This window comes from Protopterus annectens, chromosome 10.part0 (assembly GCF_019279795.1).
Source record: "Protopterus annectens isolate FY-2018-M chromosome 10.part0, PAN1.0, whole genome shotgun sequence".
Classification (NCBI taxonomy): Eukaryota; Metazoa; Chordata; order Ceratodontiformes; family Protopteridae; genus Protopterus; species Protopterus annectens.
In genome coordinates, this window is record NC_056744.1 from 34,289,639 (window position 1) to 34,312,045 (window position 22,407).

Here is a 22,407-nt window from a genome sequence, read left to right on the forward strand (position 1 = left end):
AGGGGCTGTGAAAGCGCCTCACTGACGACGGCCAAACCTGTAGCTGGCTCTGCTTGTAAACCATCATCTGATTTGGACCTCGGAGGCCTGTCCTTATCCTTGCTTCGTTTGTGAACTCCGGTAGTCGGAAGCGTGTCTGACGACATTTTATAATTAAATCGCCTGCCAAAGTAGTGAAAGGCAAAATCGTACCTCCGCTTAATAGTATGTTGGTTAAATCTAGCACAAAACCGACAACTAGCTACGTCGTGGTCAGGGCCTAAACAAGGAATACAGTAAGAGTGGAAATCCTTATGAGGTATTTGCTTCCCACAAGAAATACAATTAACTTTTTCTGACATCGGAATGGAGTAAGAAAAAAGTTTCCCCAACGGGGTACTTAGCTTTGAGAAGAAGAAGTCAGTCTTCGGATTGAAGCACGAAAAAATATCAGGAGTCAGCCGACCGGCACTTGCGAACTGCTTCCACCGCACGGCAAGGAAGACTGGAGAACATGGCATGGCTGGCAGCTTTGTACTCCTGGTGCTCTGACGTCAGGGAGCATGACTGAACAGCCGATGCTGGACCCAGACTTTTGGATTCTGGCCGACCGAGGGCTGCCTGCCGGCAGGAAGAACCCTACAGTGATGACTGCAACAGTGAAACACGATGAACATCAGGTTCATAGTTACTAGGTATCTTCACCAAAAAGGACTGCAGCATCCACCCCTTTACAATACACTACAGTATGAGCAATGCATCTACCTACTGTGGGAGTAGAACCCACAGCCTTCTGCATCAAAAGTAGGGACACTACCTATTGCGCTATTAACAACACAAGCAGACTCGGCATAAGCAGCACTAAACTTTTGTTCCCTTGAAGTTCTCAGCTTTTTGTAAAATCTACTTGACACTCAGCTGTATCTCTGAACTTTGCAGCACAAGAAATCTGGAAAAATCCAAAATGTGTGTGTGTGTGGGGGGGGGACCAAAAAATGGGGATACATTTTAAACACTGCTTGTATAATGTTGTAATGTTGTTAGAATAAAATGCTGTGTTACTACCATACATTTCACTGCCAAGGATTGAACTCACGACCCTGTGTAAAACAGTCAGAGCAACATACCACTATGCCAAATCATCTGTTTTATGAATGAAAGGAAGACTGAAACTTAAATGGCTACCATTTAGTGAATTCAGTTCTCACCATCGCTGTCAACATCTTAGCACAAAACACCTGAACAAAGCCAATAATGGGGGAATACAGCTCCCAAACATATTCAGTGAGTTCAGTTATCACCATAGCTCTCAATCTTGGCACAAAAAACCTGGACGAAGCCAATAATGGGGGAATACAGTCCAAAAAATAGGGACAAATATCCACTGAGGACACCAGAACAAACCCACACAAACACAGGGAGGACATGCAGACTCCACACAGAAGGCACCCCAGCCAAGAATCAAAACAGACAACCTGTAGCGGTCAGGCAACAATGCTACCAATGCACCACTGGCTGTGTTAAGTAACAAAAATACACAAAAATACACAAACCACAGATTTTATGAGGAACAGAACAAATATGAGGCAAAAATCTGTAAATGTTTTACTAATGGTGGTGGGTAGGGAATTCAGGCTCTTGTCACTTGGGCTCAAGGTACAGGGTTCAAGCCTTATTGAGTACCCAGTACAATGTAGCACCTGGGGCACGTTACACACTTACACACACTCCTCCTTGAGCTAAGGTAGCAATTCTGTCCTCTGCAGCACACACACCCTACCTGCAGATTCTCCATGGCAGATAAGTCCTGCAGCAGCCCGACGATCACCTGCAGATCCTCCATGGCACCTAAATTCTGTCCTCTGCAGCAGCCTGACAATCATCTGTCCTCCATAACAGCCTGTGCAGGCTTCCTGGGTCTCGACGTGAGTAGGCTGGAACCTCCAACCTGCGGGCAATGCAGTCTGGTTTTCTTCTGGTCTGTGCGGTCGTCACTGCACAGACATCTGGGCTGGCAGGGCGGAGTTTCCTGCCTTCCCTATCCGGACTGCCTAACAGAGCCTAAGAGAGTCTGTAGTTCAGGATTGAAGCTCAAATGTGTGTGTGGAGGTCAGGACTGCCTAACACAGCAGTCAGGAACTAAGCACACATGCGTGGAGTTCTGGGACTACTCGCAAAATTTTTTTAATTTGATTTTTTATTTTCTACAGTGGGGGGAATTTTATTCTTTTTTACAGGTGGGGGGGCTGCTATAGCACGAGTCGCCCCTGATAGCTCAGAAAAATCATCTCCCTCATCAGACCAATCTGACCACCCAGCATCTCCAACAGTGCATCCCGCAGGGAATTCCTAAAGTCTGCCAACTCACCGCACTCCAAGAAAAATGTTCCCAATTACCTCTTTCTTCCCCTTCACACCTTCAACACTTGCTGTCTGCCTGAGGAAAAATTCTCTGGAGACTATTTGGGGTATAAAAGTATCTATGTAAACATTTCCAGGCATTAATCCTAAATCTTCTAGACTTTGTTGCATATTTGGGAGACATACATATATCCTCCCATTGTTTCTTTGTGAATTGCTTATCCAATTTCTCTTTTCAATCCTTTCTAAACTCCTCTGATTGATTCTTATAGTTATCATGTAATATTTTATATACTCTACTAATTATTCCTTTTCTAATGACAGCTTCTGCTCTAGATTCTAGTAAATCCTCTACCAGTGCTGTTCTTTTGTTTAGAACCCCCCCCCCCATTTCATTCTCTTTTCCTTGCTCTGATATCAATCCCTGATAGGGAAGGCAATCTCTAACCTGCAGTCCAAATAAATTATCGGCATCTTCTCATTCTATCATCTTTCCCTCTCTAGTTATTTGCTCTAAATATCTTGGTTCCTTTGAGAGTTTTCTCTTGCCTACTGTCTGTATCCCTAATTGCAGTCATCCCTAATCTCCTTTCTCCCTTCCCTGTTGGTTTAGTTCTTAGAATACTTTCTGCTACTCTACGGATATAATATTCTGTATGATTGTTATTCTCCTTAAAGGCCTGCATCCAAAATCCCAGTCTCTCATTGTTTCTTGAGCTTCCCTCCATTTCATCATCATCCCTTTCCACTTTGAATTATAGTTTTTTGCTTGGCTATGTATAGGAGTCTTAACTGTGTAGCTCTGAAATACCCCTTCAAATTGGGTAATCCCGCTGTTCTAGTGGAAGAATCGGCTTATCCCACTTGACTCTTGCCGACTTCCCCTCCTAGATAAAGTTTCAGGGTACACTGACATTGTATTACACTGACATTGCAAGGGCTACTTATGGCCTTAGTAATATTATTCTAGCGGCCTTCTGGCCTGCATTTCACTCTGACATTTTGTTGTCTGCCACTCTTTTAGCAACACCATCTACCTATAGTTGGGAAGGGTTGTCTACATTTCATAACACCTCTGTTCATCTTCCAAATACAGGGTTGTCAGCTGGAATAGGGAAACACTTTGGGATACTGAAAGTTGTGTGTGATGTAAAAATAGTCCAAAACAGTATATTTCTAGGTACTGTGTCTTTACAGCATTGTTAATGCCACTGTGTGACATAAAGAATGTTTTTTCTTTAAGAACTGCCAGGTAATGTTATGTAGTACCAAGGGAAAAATTCCTTTGTGGTGGTTTAAGTTGTGTACCAGTAGACCAAAGTATATGTGGAGACTGTGACAATGTCTCAGTCAGAAGAAGGGCTTCATGCCTGAAAAGGAATTTTCAGGAAGAATGTCACCAACTGCCAAAATGGCAAACTCTGCTAAATCCTACACCTGAGGTCTGATGGTCTGGATGGGAAGTGGGTTCATTCAAAGGTTGCAACAAGTCTGTCTTAGCAGGACAAGGAGTTGGCTTACTCAGTGTAGAAAACTGTCTATGGGCAATTCTTTCCACTTTGAAGTTCAGTGAGAAAAAACTTTCCCCTCTTTCAATCCATTAGAACTTTCACTAGCTGCTAGTAAACCACAAAAAATGTTAGTATGGATGTAGTAGCTTACTTACCTTTCATCTTTCACTAAATTTTGTTCGCTTGTAAAGTGGTAGCAGATTCCATGGCAGCAGCTCAGGACATGCACACAGACACACACACTGGATTCAATTTCTTCTGCCCCAGTACAGACTCAGATTGCTTTTTCCACTGTTACTTTTGTTCTCTGTCTCTGACTCTGTGCCTTTCCTTTATATTTTCTGGTGCAAAGTCAGAAGGTACACAAAAGTACTATCTGTCGACTATGCGGCTCTGACATACTGACACTACCTCAACCCATATCAAACAGTAAGTAAATCATGTGTAACAGAGAAAACATGACTATTTCCTTGTTGGGGTGTATTTCCTTGTTGGGGTGGTTTCTAATGTGACAACTAAAAAGTCAATTCAATTTTAAAGTTTAAAAAAATAAAAGAAAATATATCCTTTGAGTCTGCAACTATGCTCAAGGTTCAAAATAAAGATGAATTACAAACAGCACTTTGTAGGGTCATGGAATTTGGAGGAATTTGCTAAAAACAGGATGTTCAATGCCCCATGTGTAGCTGCTGTAGAAAATGTGTCAAAGTATTCTAAACTGGGAATGCCCTACATAGATCTGGATGTGTAGCAATCCTATTACTTTGGGGGAGCAAGAAGACACTACTGGCTCACCCTTGGAACTTTATAAATACTGGTAGCATTAACAATAAACTTTATCTGTTGGACTGTCCTAACTATTAAGCAGCCAAATGTATTAACTATTTGTGAAGGAAACTACACAGCAAGATTAGGGAAAGTGAGTAAATATAACTGCAATACAGATCCTTAACTGCCGTAACAATTACACTATACTTTTCTAAAAAATGCCAAAATTTCAACTAAATCAGATATTAAACTGGTACGTTTCCTTACCTGGTGGGTTGATGCCAGCTGCCGACCTCAATGAATTGTAGTTAGATACCCAATTTTCATGCCGGACATCCCCTCTGTAGCCAATAACCTTCACCCATTCAGGATTTTCATTTACAATCTCACCAGTCGTGGTGGTCCATTCTTTACCCAGGCCCCCCACGTACAAGTGCTCATCTTTTACTGCTAGCCACTCAGCTTTAAAGCCTAGACCACCAGGAAAAAAAAAAGTTGTTTACTGATTCTCCTCAGCAAAAGTTACGGAAACATATACTTTTTTTCTGTCATCTGACATGAAATGCCAACTTAAAAGATTTTATAACACTCTGGAGTTCTTAGTACACAGGCAATAGCTGAACCTAATCAAGATTAGTAACCAGTTAGGTTGATACGGAGTCACAATCGTGACAAAGAAATGGTATTTTGTGATATGTTTTCATCTATGTCTTTGGTGGGGGAGGTTTTGTCCTCTTCGCACCTGTAACCACCTAAATGACTACATGCAACAGTTTGATAGAGGAATACAACTAAGAATATGGATACTGCAAATGTAAAATAAATAAATAAATACATAAAAAGTATGTGTAATTCCTAATCTTCTGTACAGTTTCTAGCACATACTCTTGAAGTGCCAACTTTATAGCGCTCAGGAGCCAGAACTTTATCAAAAGTAGGAAAGTATACTTGTTTTAAGTATACCCATCAGAACAGACATTCACATACAGGATCATTGCTGTAAAAATTATAAAATGACTTGGAAACCACCATCAGATATATCAGTCCCTTGGCCTAATACTTTTCACCAAATGGATGTTTCTGAGCATACTGAAATAAAGTCCCAAGCCATGGCCATTATGGATAACTTAACTATAAATGGTTACATCATGTGTCATCACCCTGCTTTTTTTCCTTTCTGCAGTGCTGCAGACAGATGAATAGAAGCAAGATAACCAACAAATGATCTTTTTGAAAGTCAAAATGCCTTATAATGTGAACTTAGTACAAACCAAGCTAATTATATTACGAACAAATTTATTGCTAGCATTCTCATATAACTGCAACAGAGTCACCATAACGATCACTGCTGCAATGATCCTGTATTTAAGAATCTCCTACTATAGTATACACATTCTAACGGAATTAACTGATGTAGAAGTTATAGGTGTGTGGTATCAGTGCCAAAAAGAGTTTCTTCAACTTCCAGAAATGGCTGAATGGTCTACAACATGTATTAAAGTGCGACTAAAGCAAAGCAAATTATACTCTAGTTTTAGACTGGACACTCAGTAGTTAATACTTACAGAATATGTAAATGGAAATCCCAGTAATAGCATCACAGATACTCTTGGCAGTAACATTTAGAAAAAAGTGAATTACTAGTTGCTGATCTGGTGATATGGGCTCCAACCATCATACTCAGCATCTTAATGCACTTATAGCAGAAATCAATGCATTTATATAGCTATTATATAATGGTCTGCTTTATAAAGTACAGTTGTGTAAGAATTTACCATAACAGTACATGTCCTACTTTTCACTGTTGGACAGCCTTACATCCAGCCAGCATCCCAAAGCCTTAGGTTCTTCCAGGCACCATACGTCAGATATATGTCCTATGTCCAGGAGGTAAGCTACACAACTGAAGTATGGACACCTAATCCTCAGACCTGAATTGCCCCAGAAGAACCAAAACAACCTAAGACTAACAAAAGGAAAAAAGCATATGCATCCAGAATGTGGAGAAAGAGGACCCCTTGGGCAGAGAGTAAGAAAACAGAGACTAAGAAGGGGGAAGAGGGAGGGAGGGATGGTATACTGCAACAGTGAAAAGTAGGGCATCTACTGTTATGGTAAAGCTCTTACACAACTGTACTATGTCCTTCCTTATCACTGCTACAATACTCCTTACTAAAGGAAGAGAACAAAATGTACTATACAAGATGGGAGGAGGAAGCAACCAAAGGACCCTCCCAAAAAACAGCCCCGTTAGTAGATACTTCATCCAACTTGTAGTGCTTAGTAAAAGAACAAAGAGAATACCAAGCATCAGATTCCAAAATGGAACTAGCATCTAGACCCTTGAAAAAACACCAGAAAAGGCTACTGCCTGGTTGGAATGAGCATGAGCAAAGAAGAAAGTTGCTTACCATGAAAAGAATAACAAAAATAAATTGCCTTAGATATACAAGAGGAGATGGTTTGCATAGAAACAGCAACACCTCATTTCTTGGCATGAAAGGAAACAGACAGCTGCTTAGATTTTCTAACATCTTTACTTTTATCCAAATGATATTGGAGCTGTCTATGCAAATCTAAAGTATGTCATCCCCTCTCACTTTCTTAATATAACTCCACTGCTTAGAATCTTTCCATTGACTAGTATTCTGGCTCAGTCTTACACTCTCAACTCTTACTTTCCAGGTCTCTTCTTCTCAACCAGATCCCTCTCCTTGACTTCTCCTTTCATCTATGTTGGTATTTGCTAGCTTTTAGAATTTTCTCTGTGCTGATATGTAGTTACCTTTACAAAACCTGCCTAGCATAATCACACCTTGCAGCAGTGAGATAAACTTTTCACTTACTGATAGTCTCTGGCACACATCCAAACAAAGGTCTTTCCCGCTCTGTTCTGCCCTCGCTATTGCTCAGGCTTCACTCGGCTCCCCTACTCTACCCCCATTCCCACCCACCCCAGCATCAATTTCATTTATTCTCTCGGTAGTCCCACCCCTTTCCAGTATTCAATAACAAATCAACCCCCTCCCATCCAATCACCCATTAGCATTTAACACCCCTACATTACCTTCATCCAATAATAAAACTCACCCTTTTTGATACCACTTCTACAATATCTACTATCCTCACACTAGATTAACCACTACACCTTCCATCCACAGCCTTAACATTACTTGTATACTACCACCAACAAAACTATCCCAAAGTACATCTTATCTAATTTGCACTCTACTTTATCCAATGTGCTCTCCATTCGCACACCTATCTCTCCACTCTGCCTGCTTGCCCTTCTACTATGTTCCCCATCTCTTCTGACAACCTTACATACAGCCTATACACCTCAAACAAGTACACCTACAACTTCCACACAATTCTTATCTCCCTGTAGCTACTCAGACAGATCTGCCAGCCTGTATTCACTTGACATACTCCTATACACCAAACTAAAACTTCTTCCCTCCCACAAAAGCACTCCCAATCATACAGGCATAGACAGTGATGCAAAAAGACACCTCCCCCTTTCACTTACTTATACAAGCAATCTATCATATTCCTATGTGGAGATATCTACCCAAACATAGGACCCACCCAACTAACTGCCAACCTCCCTAGTTCACATAAATCACTAAATTTCACAACACTCAATCTCCAACGCATCAGAAACAAAATACCAGGATTTCCATACCTGGATATCCCGAAATATACCAGATATTTTAGCTGCTACAGAAACTTGGCCGAAACCCTAACTAAAGGATTCAGAATTCCTTCCCCAAGGGTATGCCTGTCTGTGAGTAGACAGACCCCGGAAAAAAGGAGGAGGTATAGCTATATGCTTTCCTAACAGCCTCACCATAGTCCCATATTTCAATCTTATTCCTTATTTCTTCACAGCCGAAATACTTACATCACTCTTCAAACTGAACAATGTCAAGTACCTTTGCATCATAGTCTTATACATCCCCCTGGGAAACAATATTCCCATTCTAGAATATATTCTTGCCTGGATATCAAACATAAATAATGAAACAATTATCCTAGGCAAAATAAACAAATTGGAATGATTTTGCAGGTCAGTTTCCATTATCTAATATTAACCTATTCGATTTTACACAACTACTAACAGATATAATCAGACCCAACAGAAATAAAGAATCTGGTTCAGTTCTTGACTGGATACTATTGCCAGACTGAAATAAAATTTCAGCAGCATGTACACTTCCTTGCAGCATTAGTGATCACTTACCAGCCTATATACTTTGTAAAACCAACACAATACCTTGCCAATACCAATATAAACAAAGTAGAAATCTAAGTAACTTTAATCCCTTAACTTTTAATGAAAATCTGAGCAGTATCAATTGAAATATACTAAAACGTCTGTCTGCCCCTTGATGAGGCTGTTGAGTTCTTCAACTCCGCATTTTTCAACATCTTAAACAAACTAGCCCTTGTAAGAGAAAAAAAAAACTAAGCATGCCATACGGCTCTCTAAAGCTACCAAGCAAATCATGACTGCAAGGGACAAAATGTGGAAAAAATGGCAGAAGTACAAGAAACCCACTGATCTCAGAGAATTTAGACAACTTTGTAATCAAGCTAAGCACCTAGTCATATCTGACAGAAAAAAAATATTACTTAAGCCTCCAAAAGGATCACAAACAAAATCCAAAGAAATGTTGGAACTCCATTTCATCTATAATAAACCCTGGCACCAAACACAACCCCTGCCCATTCCCTGAGAAAACTATCTGTGAAATAGCCATCCTCTAACTCTCGGCATCAAAACTATAGCCAAACTTTTAACACCTTCCCAAACTAATTCTAATACCAACTTTCTTCCATGAACACATTCCTCTCAGGATACTGCCACCCCTTCCCCTCCCTCCTTCTCTTTCTCCCCCAAATCCATCACCACTATAACCAAACTTCTCTTCAAACTGAAACCTAGCTTCACTGCCCCTGAAAATATACCACCAGAATTCCTCCAAAAGTCAGCTAGAATCATTACCTATCCAATTAGCATACTTCTCAAAAGAGCCCTCCAAGAGTCTTATCTTCCCACTATCTGGAAAAAAGCTTATATTCTTCCCCTCCACAAAGGTTATGTAATAATACCAACATTTCTAACTTCCAACCCATAGTTATTCTCTCCCCTCTCTCTAAAATCCTTCAAAAATGTATCCACTATCAACTTCTGCACTACTATCAAACCAGCTCCTCTCCCCAACTCAACATGGGTTCAGGCCAGGTCATAGCACTACTACTACTCTTATTTCCTTTATGGACACAGGCAATCAAGCCAGACACACTGGAAAATTTGTATCCTCACTCTATATTTGACCTCTCAAAGGATTTTGATATGGTCTCCCACCAGCTACTCCTCAGTAAACTCTCCTAACAGGCAGGCAACAATCTACTAAATGGCTCAACTCATTCTCCCCATTCCTTGACTCTAACAGGTGTTCCCCAAGGCTCTATCTTAGGACCCCTTCTTTTCAGTATCTTTATAAATGACTTCCATTCCACCCTTACTAATTCATTTGTTGTACAATATGCAGACGATTCAACCATTACTTGCTCTGCTAATTCAACATCAGAACTTTTGCAAATAACTCAGAATGCCTTTACTGCCACTGAAATGTGGATGGCCAATAATCACCTAGCACTAAACCCCAACAAAACCAAACTGCTAATATTTACTTCTAAGAAAAACCTGTCAAGTCAGATTCCATCATCCTTTCTCAAAATAATACCACTATAAAGGCCATCTCCCACACTAAAGTCCTAGGTGTTATACTTGAAAACCTGACATTCGACCTCCACATCCACAATAATATTAAAAAAACAAACCAAAAACTAGGCACCCTCTGCAGGCACAAAACACTGTCTTAACTGCTGTACTATGTGTACCCTCACCACTACCTTTCTCCTTCCATCTCTCCTGTATGGAGCTCCTCTCCTTACCAACATCCAGTACTCCTTAAAAAACAAGCCTGAGTCCTGCTACAACAATGTTGCTAAGTTTGCAACCAACAAAAAACACTCTTCCCACCACTGCATCTCCCTACAAGTGCTTAACTGGCTTAAACTTCCAAATTATCTGATCTATCTACAGTTAACCACAGCACATAAAATCATTTACAAACCCTCAGACTGTCCAGCCCTATCTTCCATTTTAACCCACTACCACCCAAATAGGCCACTCAGATCCGAAAATCAACTCCTTCAAGTACACAAACCAAAACTCTCAGCTGGTGACATGATTTATTCCTTTTCTGTTGCCAAGCTATGGAATTCTCTCCCAATAGCTGGCAGAACCTCCAGCAATATCGCTCCTTCAAAAAAATCACTGCACCAACACCTCTCCACCTTTGGCAATGCAGATGTCCCAATTCCCAACCACCTATAACCTGATTCCCCCACCCTAAGTCATATCAACCTTATTATTCATCTAATGACGACTTACTATCTATTGTTGCCTAACTATCTGTCAATAAATGAATTTCACTCTTCCCTGCACCATTTATGATGGCTGCAACTCCTAGATTACCTTGTAAATATTTGCAGATGACTGTTTATCACTAAAAATGTTTAACAGCAAGTCTACTTGTTTAGTATGTACCCTTAAACTGTATTACTGTACATATTATATATGTATATCACTTTACTCTGCTGTTTGCTTAATATCACTCCATTTTGCTAACACTGCTTGTATGTATTAAAACTGCCTTGCGGAGCTTTTCTCCCTGGGCCTCCACTGAAAATGTGTTCTTTCAGCCCAGTGGACTTTCCTGAGAAACAAATGCCAATAAATAAATAAATAAATAATTAAATAAACAAATAAATAAATAAATAAAATAAATAATGTAGATAAATAAATAAAATAAATAAATAAATAAATAAATAATGTAGATTCCTCTCACCAGAATTCTGAGGGAAAAGGGAAAAAAAGGAAGGTGACTGGACTAATTCAAGAACATGTCACTGACCACCCAGGGCATAAAAGAAAGACTGCTACAAACAGCTGTTGAGGAGACCACACTGTGAAAAAAAAAAAAACAGGGGAGACTGCCATGAGAAGTTGGAGTTCAGAGACCCACTTGGCAAAAGTTAGAGCTACCAACAAAACAGTCTTACAAATGCAGGATTGTAGGGTAGAGGAAACTGCGGGTTCAAAAGGAGGCAAAGCCAATTTTTACAGAATAAAATTAAGGTCCCCACAAGATGGAATTGGCATTCTATGGGGCCTAATGTGAAGGGGGCCTTTAATTGTTAACTTCAAACCTAGAGGAAAGTGGTGGATCCAAGTTTAGATAAGCAGAAATGGCTGACAAACGGGCTTTAACAAATGAATATGCCAGATCATAATTGGGCAACTCACACAGATAAGAAAGAACAGTAGGAATACCCATTAAATGAGGCTCCTGTTCATGTCTGTGACACCAGTGAGAACATTTTTCCATTTTGTAACATGAGGTTTTCTAGTAGTGGGTTTTCTGGCCTCCTGCAAAAGCTAAAGCACGTTCTCAGAAGACTGGTGTTGACAAGGGATCAAAATGCTATCATCCAAAGAGTCAAATGTACGGTGAACAGATAAAGGTGAATGAGAGAGCCTATGTGAGGTGATGCATCTGTGAGGTAACCTGTGATGATTGCCCCTGGCCAGATGAAACAGAAGGGGGAACCAACGCTGCCTGAGCCAAAAGGAAATCATCAGCAACATTTCTGGGTCTGTCCCAGATGATCTTAAGTTAAGACCTTGGGCAACAGAGAAGGAGGGGGCTAAACATACAGAAAAAAGAAGTTATGTACATACCATAATGTTCCATCTGTGTTGTCTATATTCATTTGTCCTTGATGTTTGGGACTCTGTTCCGATTCTCGGAATTAGCTTAGCTGTTATAACAGCTCGCGCAAGCCAAAAACTCTCCAGCTACATCTCTGCCCAGAATAACCCTCTCCAGATTACCCGAGATCAAGTTTGCAGCTACATAGTAAGACAAAAGAATAGCTACATAGACTTGAAGAGGCTATGTCCAAGGTCATACATAATAAAATAAACAGGACAAGTGTCCAATCTCCCAAACAGTCAGCAGAAGGGGGAAGAAGGGTGGGGTGTCAAGGATAAATGAAGAACAACACAGATGGGATGTTTTGGTAAGTACATAAATTCTTTATCTGATGTTGTCAATCTTCATTTATCCTTAACATTTGAGACAGAGTCCCCAGCTAGCCTTATGGAAGGATATTCCTGAGAACCATAGAGCCAAAGGACACACTTCCCCTGGAGACCAGATCCAATTTGTAAATAGTGATAAAGGTATGCGGAGAAGTCCAGGTTACTGCTGCTCCATATTTCATCCATGGAAGCCTTGGAATGGAAAACAGCAGATGTGGCTATTGTCCTAGTAGTATGCACTTTCACGGCTGTTGGTAACTGGTGATTCTTTGTTTTATAGATGAAAGTAATGCAGTCTTAACCACTTGACAAGGTGACTTTTTAACAGACTTCTGCAGAGAAGGACCGGTGAATGAGACAAATAAATTGGTTCACTATTCTAAATTCTTTAGTTCTGCTGAGGTAGAAATGTAATTGCTTTTAAACATCCAGCAAATGCAAGCAATATTCAACTTTGTTGGAAAAATTTGGGAAAAAACAGATAAGTCAATGTATTGATTAATATTCGTTTCTGAGACCACCTTTTGTAGAAATGATGGGTTGCTTCTTAGACAAACCCTATCCTTATGAAAATTTAAATATGGAGGTTTCGAAGATAGTGCTTGTATTTTGGAAATTTGTCTAGAAGGCGTAATGGTGATCAGAAAAATGGCCTTCCATGAAAGAAACTAAGTCACAGGAAGCTGCCGGTTTAAAGGGGGAAAGGACCGAAGACTGCAGAACCATAGTCAGATTCCAAGGAACTAGAGGATCCTTATAAAGTGGTTTCAACTGTAAGGTTCCTTTCATAAACAATTTACACAATTTATGGGAGATGAGAAGATGATCTCCAAAGCCATTACTGAAACTGGAAATAGCAGCTAGTTGAACCTTAACTGTAGAAGCAGAGGCTCCTTGTGCGAAGTGCATAGCTAAAAATTCTAATAACTTTTCAATTGGCGCTGAGAAAGGATTAAGACCATTATTATGTGCCCACAAGGAAAATCTTTTCCATTTGCTGTGGTAAAGCTTCCTGGTGGGAAGTTTATGAGAAGTCAATAACATTTTTTGAACTGGAGATGATAATTTTTTCTGCCTGGCAATCAATGGAATTGAAGGAACTAAGCCATAGGCTTGAGGTTCTGAAGACTGGGGTGCACCAGTTCTTGTGGGGGAGACAGAAGATCCGGAATTGGGTCCAGAGTCCATGGACAGTGAATTACATGAGGCCACAGAACGGGGAACCAGACTTGACAAGGCCAAAATGGGGCAATGAGGATCACTTTGCTCTTCAATCTCATGCCTTTCTTTAAGAAAAGGGGCATCAGTGGAAAGTGGAGAAAGACACAGAGTAGTTCCGAGGGCCAATCATGAAGGACAGTGTCTCTTAGGAACTTCCCCTGAGGGGGGGGGATTAATAGCTGCTGCACTTGTTGTTCAGGGATGATGCAAAAAGGTTGCAGCAAGGCTGGCCCCAGTGGCAGAAAACCTCCTTTTCCACTCTGGGATTAAAAGATCACTAGTGAGACAGAAGAATGTATCTGCTCAATTTGTCCACAATCACGTTCAAACTCCCCGGGATGTGTATTGCTATCAGAAAGCAGTTTGAGAATATCTCCCATTACCACACCCTGAGAGCTTTGCGACAGAGGGCAAGACTTAGTTCTGCCCTAACTGCTGATGTACCAAACTACTGAAATATTGTCCAATTGAATTGTAATCATTCCTAGAAGGAGGACAGCTTGGAAGGCTTGCAATGCTAAGAGCACTGCCCTCAGTTCCAGAACACTGATATGCAGGTTGGCCTCCATTAGGGACCAAGTGCCTTGGACTGCCCTGTTCAGATAATGCCCCCCACCGCATCTGGGAGGCATCAATAGTCACTATGGCCTTCAGCTGTGGTGGAACGAAGGGACGGCTTAATAGGCTTTCCTCAGATTCCATCCACCAGAGTAAGTCTTTCTTGCAATAACTGGTGATTAAAATGTGTTGTATCATTGGATGTGTCAGGATGGACCACTGGAATGCTAAAAGCCACTACAGTAATCTCATGTGAAACCTTGCTAGTGGAACGAAGGTGATGGCTGCAGCCACTGATCCTACAGCTTGAAGAATTAAAAGCATAGGAACCTTGTCGTTGAAAAGAATGGCTTGCTCTTGGGAGCTCATCTTCTGCAGTCTGCATAGAGGAAGGGAAGTTATGTTGGTATTTAGGTGGGCTCCTATGAATTCTAAATCTTGAGTCAGGTTTAGTTGGGATTTTGAATGATTTACTTTAACGCCCAGATGAGCAAAAATGCGTAAAATTAAATCTGTTGCTTGAAGCAGTAGAAGTTTGGTAGGAGCAGTGATGAGCCAGTTGTCTAGATAAAGAAACACTCAGAATCAGTGAAATCTCAAGAGAGCTGTCACTGCTGCCAAACACTTGGTGAACACCATGGGGGCTGTGGTGAGGCCAAAGGGCAGCACTCTGAATTGAAAATGACTGGCTCCTAGCCAAAAGTGGAGGAACCTTCTGGAACGCTTGTCCATTTTTACGTGGTAATACGTGTCCTGAAGATCTACAGAGCACATCCAATTGTCTTCCTCTAAGAAGGGAAGGATAGACTGAACATGACCATCCAGAATTTTGCTTGCTGATCAAATCTGATCAGAAGGCGGAGATCTTTTTTTGGCAGCAAAAAGAACTGTGAGTTAAATCTGGATCCTATCTGGTCTGGCAGGACTTCTTGGATGACTTTTTTTGTAGCAGCTTTTGAATTTCCAGGGCTGCTTTATACCTCTCATTTGGTGGAACATTGGGAAGTCGTCTTCTTGATGCTGGATTGAGAGTAAAGGGGATGTTGTAACCTCTGGCAATGATCCTTTGCACAAAAGTATCTGAAGTTATCTGTCTCCAGACTTTCGAGTGCAAAGAGAATCTTCCCTGATTGCTTCCAGAGGTAAGCAACCAGGCCTCCTTTCAGGAGTACTGTTAGGGTATCCCAGAAAAAGAATCTCTGGAACCCTGACTTTTTGGGACACTTCTGCAATGGGGTCAGCGTCTTCCACTGGAGCTCACCCCTCTACCCAGAGGAGAGCTACAGCCATGTGTGTCGTGAAAAGGCCCTTGAGATTTTTTGAACCACATCTTCCCGCTCCTCTGGTTCCTAGAGTAGGACTGTTGGGGAGCAGAAAAATGTATGCCCACTGCAGTGAGGGTCTTTCCATCTTTCTCACACCTGGCTAATGCTTCTCTTACTTTGGGGCCAAACACAGAAGATCCATCAAAAGGAGCATTGACGAAAGAAGACTTAAATGGCTCTACAAACTCACACAAGCATATCCAGGTGTGTTGTCCTATGTTAATGCCAGATCCTGCTGCCCTAGTCATCTCTTCTGCTGCAGGCTCGATGATCCTCATGGAAATAGACTCCAGGGCAGCCAGCTAGGAAGCCACTTTACCTTGGACCTCCTCAGACACAGCTCCTGCAAGGGTATCTGACAACTCCTTGACCAGATCCCACTGGAGCCTAATAAAATGTGCCATAAAATTCAAGGACCTTAAAGCGAAGGTTGATGATGCATAGACTTGCTTTCCAAATCTGTCCATTGCCATGGACTATCGATTAGGGGGATGAACAGTGGAACTCTCTTCTGCAAGTTCCTTCTTGGTGGCCGCCACAACCACCATGGCATTTACTGCTAACCCCTTAGCCCAATGCTGATAGTCTTCCAGTGCTGAAATAATTTCTTCTGGTCTCCTGAGAATTGGCTCTACAGAGTCAGGGGCCTTCCAAGCCTGCTGGACGATCAATTTAATAAGGTCATCAGCAGGAGGGGTCACCCAAGAAGTAGTTGGGTGCAGGTACACCGACTGCCTAGACGTTGAGTCTTTGGGCTTCGAGTCACCCCTTTGTTTTAGAATTTCTAGAATGTCTCCAAAAGTGACATCTTCAGGGGGTGACTGAGGGGGAACCCTCCCCATCATCAAAGTGTATGTCTTCTGTGACAGATTCCTTTGGGGAATCTAAGTCTTGCCTCTTACATATCTTTTTCCAGGGTGGAAGAAGAGGGGCTCTGTACAGGGGTATCCTACAGCTTTGGTGCTCGTTGCCTGGGTGTGGAGGTTGAGGACAGCTCTGGGAGAGAGGGAGTCCTAGGGTAATGCTCCTATATGGGAGGGGCCAGCTGAGAACCTGTAGAGGCCAATGCCCCCTCCATAACCTAGAAGGCAGGTTCCCCTGAAGAGGGATGGGAGCCTGGAACAGAGAAAGACAACCTCAGAACCGTGGTCCCACCTCGTTCAGAGAAACCTACCCCCAAAGCAGAAGCTGAGACATAGCCCATGTCAAATGAAGCTCCAAGAGTCAAGGATGACCCCAAATAAAAAACTAGAGCCGATCTGAGACCCTTGGATCTGGCAACAGAGATACAGCCCTGGGAGTCCACTGGTTCCGATGGAACCGAGGAACTCAAACCAGATCCTGGAACCGAAGGGGTAAAGGCTGTCGGCACCGGAGCAGCTGGAAATGGAGGAATCGGAACAGTAAGCTACAAGCCCGCAGAGGAGGATAGTGAAGGAAAGTTTGGTGGAATCCTGGGAGAAAGTCCCATCTCCAGAAGGGAGTTGGGCCTGGGAAGAGATAGAAAGACCCCTGGCCACTAAGACCTGATCCACCAACCTCACGACGTTGACTTCAGCCAGACTCATGGAGGAACGGACAGAGAAACTTGAGGGGGATTCTGGTGTTTCTAAAAATGGACTAGGGAGCTGTCCCACAAAGGTGTCAATAGAAGGTGAATATCTTATCCTTGGTGCATTAATGATATTTGGTTTCAGCACCGAGGGAGGTACTGGTTCCAAAATTTCTGGTAGAGTCACAGGTGGAGCCAGTACCGACAGGGAAGCTAAAATAGTCGGTACCGAAATGGATGACAGAGACCTGTGGTGCCAAGGTAGTTACTGCATATGGTGCCAAGGAAATCCGTTCCGAAAGTTTCCTAATTTTTGACTTCGGTTCCGCAGAAGATGTGGGAGCCGAAGATTTGTGTTTCTTGTCTGCTGGATCCAAGGAAAGCTGGCACCAAATGACTCCTCTTCTGTCCATGTTCCGATTTAGAAGGAGATGGCGGTGAGGAAATGCCAGACTTGGACACAGCCTCTTCAAAGGAAGACTTAATCAACCTTTTAGAGTCAATTTGTGTTAGCATTCTACTAAGGTCTGGTTAACTGAACGCTTGACAAATTGCACAATCTTGTTGCAATGCAATGGACCCAAACAGTAGACTCAAGAAGAATGCCCATCTGAGTTGGGCATCTTCCTACCACAATCCTGATGCTGTTTAAATCCTGTGGTCCCTTTAGATTTATCCACCATGTTAAAGTCGAAAAGCAATAACCAGCATACAGCAATGGAGAAAAAAAACACACACACACACACACACACACACACACACACACACACACACACACACAGAAAGGGAATGGCTACCAGCAATGCTAGGCCAGAACTACATAAAAGGTAGAGAGGGAAAGTACTACCAACGATGTTAGAAACAGGTTACCAGTAGGTAGGAAAAGGCACACTCACTCGTGGAAAGTAAGGGGATAGCAAGGTATGAAAAAAATGAGGAAAAACTACCAATGATGGCAGGGAAGAACACTGAATTGTTAAAAGAGAGCTAGGACAGAACAAGTATGGAAAAAAAGGGTAGAGCAATACTAAACTAGACATATATCAAGATATATATATCTAAATAAATGATCCTTTGCACGCAAGTATCTGAAGTATATATTCTTAAAGAAAATATATATATATATTTTTTTTTTTTAAGAGTACTATGAAAAAAGTTTTAGTTAGCGGAGACAGAATTTGGCTGACACATTTTGCGACAAGAGCAGCAAATGAGATCTGAGGTAATCTGGAGAGGAGTATTCTGGGTAGAGACTTAGGTCCAGAGTTTTTGACTGTTATAACGGCCAAGCCGGTTTCGAGAATCAGAACACAGTCCCAAACAGCAAGGATAAATGAAGATTGACAACATTCACTCTGTGACTGAAAAAGCAGCGGTCTTAAAAGGGAAATTCATAAAGGCCGCCATAATATCCTCAGTAAAATCAGTGAGCTTGAGCCAGGTATGCCAGTACATCTCAATACTAGATCCAATGAATATGATTTAACCTTCAGTGGAGCTGAAGGCTGTTTCATCATGAGCTTTGAAAGTAAAAAGACAACAACCAACTGGTCTATCTGGCACCTGCACCAGAAAAAGGTGCACTTTGTCTAATAGTTATTACTGGAAGTCAGTCATGGACAATGCACAGTTTATGACCCTCAACAAAATATGGGGACGACATAAACATGTTTCCCTAAATGATCCATAGCCTTATATTCCTTACAGGGGAGGGGTAGACTGCAGGACTCTGTGGGTGGGGTGGGGGTGGGGGGCTGAAGACTTACAGGCAGCTGTTGTAAAGTATGTGGCTTAGAAATCTTCAAACAGAAGTTCCAGTACTTAGAAAGTCATAAATTCCCATCAGGATTCCCTAGAACTGGAGCCAATGTACTGAAATTTTCCCACAAACCATTATTGGACACCAAAAGCATGTCCAACAATAGAGGAACCACCCAAACGTATTGCTAGATGTACCACAATATTTTTGCAACATTCTCTGAAGGGATGCTTTAGGATTTGTAGGCCACTTTATCCACTGACATCATCTCAAAAACCTCTAAAAAATTGTGATAATAATGGGGGATGATTGGGGATCTCCACACGCCCATCAACATCTGAGGTAGGTGACTCTGTAGGGGAGTCAATGTGTTGCACACTGCATGTGGATTTCTTTGCTCCCTTTAAAGGTGGCGAGTCTGAAGACTAAAAGGAAGCACATTTGGCTGCCATGGTTGAGGAGGGATTTTGTAAAGGACCCTGGTTGCCTTTGTCCTGCCAGATGTCAAATAGGATAGCCAAGTGTTAACAAAGTGGTTGCTCTGCAACTGTAAAAATTCTGCTGACACTAGAGTGAAAAGGGGCACTGGAAGAGACTGCTGTAAATGTACTTGCATTAACAATGTTGAGGTTGGCACTGTCTACAGACCTGTTTCTGAGAACTCTGGTAACAACTGCTGAAGGGCCAGGCACATTGGCACTGGCACTGTGACCAACATGTTCAGCATCAGTATATAAGAGGTGTAAGCATTTTTAACTTGGAGGCTACCTTCTCACCCCAGAAGACAATCAAGTAAGCATAATGCATACACATAGCACAGATCACTTCCACTAAACCAACTTACTCTGAAGTTAACAGAACACTGCTTAAGCCTCACAGGGTAAAGATTAAGAAACCTCAGACATTAGTTCACAAAGCAACACATCTGGCTTACCAAGTCATGTTTTGGAAAAGGAAATAAAATTCTGGTTGGATTTTCTGGAATGTTTTATTCTGTCCAAACAAATTCTCAACCGATGATGGACATTCAAACAATGGAGCAAATATTCTACCTTGTTACTGAAATTTGGAAAGAAAACAAGTAAACGAATTGTCTGATTTAAATTAGAGTTGGTGGCCATCACAGGCATTAAGGAATGGTTGGTCCTTAAGTTAACACCATCCTTGAGAAAAAACAGATAAGGGGGAAAGGGGAATGTGCTTGAAGCTCACTCTTCCTGCTGATATAACAGCTACCAGAAAAAGTGTCTTCCAAGATGAGAGTTGTAAAGAAACTGGATATCAGTCCAAAGAGAGGTCTGATGAGAACTTGCACTAGCAGAATGAGGTCCCAAAGAGACAATGGATCATGATCAGGTGGATGTAATAAACAGGTGCTTCTCAGAGAAGCCTTAGAAATTTTAACGGCCACCATGGGTATACTATCCATGCCAACGTGAAAGTTAGAAATGGTGGTCAACTGAATTTTAATGGTAGACAAAACTTGAGATCCAAGTGAAAAAGACCAGCCTGGAAATCCAGGATAGCTGAAAAAGACCAACCTGGAAATCCAGGATAGCATCCATGGGTGCAGAATAGGAATCCAAACCCTTGGAAGAGGCCCAAACAAAGACTCTCTTTCACTTCCTGGAATAACCCATTCTAGTGGATAGCTTCTGTGAGAAGAAAGGATATGAATAACTCTCTCTCTCTCCTGAATGGGTGTCTGAAAGGCAGTCCCTGTACTGCCAGTTGACTGGTCAATCACACTCACAGACAGATAGTGGGAGGGACTCTAAGCTTTGGTAGAATGCCAGAGGAGAGGTAGCACAGCACTACTACCCATATGCCAGTAAGGCAGTGTGCTTATTAAACATCTTTTCCCTCTTAGCTGTTGGAGCTCTGGCACCAAAAGTGGGTCAGGACTGGCACTCAATATCTAGGTGCACTGTATCCAATTAACAGACACACTTATGGTCATCCTCTGGGGACAGCTTCTCCCCATGTAATGTACTTTATGAATCTCACAGCTTTTTCCATTTTGCAGTAGAAAATACTAACAGAAATATAAAATACAAGTACTAAATGCAAACTAGCAACTACCCTACAACTATCAGTACAACTGCTACAATTACTACTAAAGACAACATACAGCAATAGATATAGTTAAGAAAGGAATTTTTTATACCAATAACAAAGATGGATATATCATTTAAAAATACACTTATCCACAGAAGTTCTTGGACCATGAACTGGCTGTGATCGCAGCAAATGACATACAAGGACAATCTGTTAAAGCAGGGCGTTAAAGTTAGAGGAGGTGGAACACCAGGAGTGAAAATTCTGAAGGTGCTGATGTCAAATCAAAAAAAACACAGCTTGAGATGGACGGAAAAGACAACATTGGAGTTTTAGTTATCAGAAGAGACTGGAAGCCCTTTCTCTGTACTCAGTCTCTTACAGACTTCTCTGTGTAGGTGTGTCTAGCCTTTTCAGCCATGAAAGATCCAGCCTATTTGATGTCTTATTCCTTTGCTGAAAGTACAGTTGTGTGAGTAAAAGTGCCATAACAGTAGAAGTTTGAATAACCACTGCTGCAGTAGCTATAGCTATATGGGTTATATCCTGCTAAGGTTATAACAACCTTACAGCTTCCAAAGCTTCAGGGCACCTTCCACACACCCAAATTGTCAAGCAGGTCGAGCTGAGCAAACTAAAAAGACAGGTCTGGGTGCCAAGCCCTTCAGAGCTTTCATACTAACACAAAGAGGGTGGCTGAGCCCTGAAAGGACAGTGCTAGGAACAACAAAAAATAAGTGTTCCACCGTGGCATAAACAGCACACCAGAAAACAATGGTGATGGAAGGGCTACCTGCAGCAGTGATCATTTGAACATCTACTGTTATGGTAAGTTTACTTACACAATGTTCATCATATTGATCACTGCCACAGTAGCCTTCACTATATGGGTAGATGACCCTAGCACAGTAGACTTCACTATATGGGTAGATGACCCTAGCTTACTACATTTGGGAGATGGAGGGAGAAGAGTCCAGGACTAACTGGAGAATGGACCCAGCAAAGGCTGTTCTAGACCTAGAGAAGGAATCAAGTTTATAATACTTTGTAAAAGTATGTATATAGGACCAAGTTGCTGTTTCTAAATTACTTCTAGAATCCAATCCTTTTCAAAAAGCCATAGATGAAGCCAAAGC

The 22,407-nt window shown here is 41.7% G+C and overlaps 1 protein-coding gene across 3 annotated transcripts in view; it reads right to left on the bottom strand.

The window, feature by feature from the left end:
- Positions 1–22,407, bottom strand: part of CANT1 (calcium activated nucleotidase 1) — an 847,030-nt gene that overhangs the window by 128,288 nt on the left and 696,335 nt on the right. For all 3 annotated transcript variants that reach the window (XM_044084991.1, XM_044084989.1, XM_044084990.1), the window contains one exon: positions 4,887–5,090. In XM_044084991.1, coding sequence (XP_043940926.1) covers positions 4,887–5,090 — 204 coding nt within the window. The remainder of the gene's footprint in view (positions 1–4,886; positions 5,091–22,407) is intronic.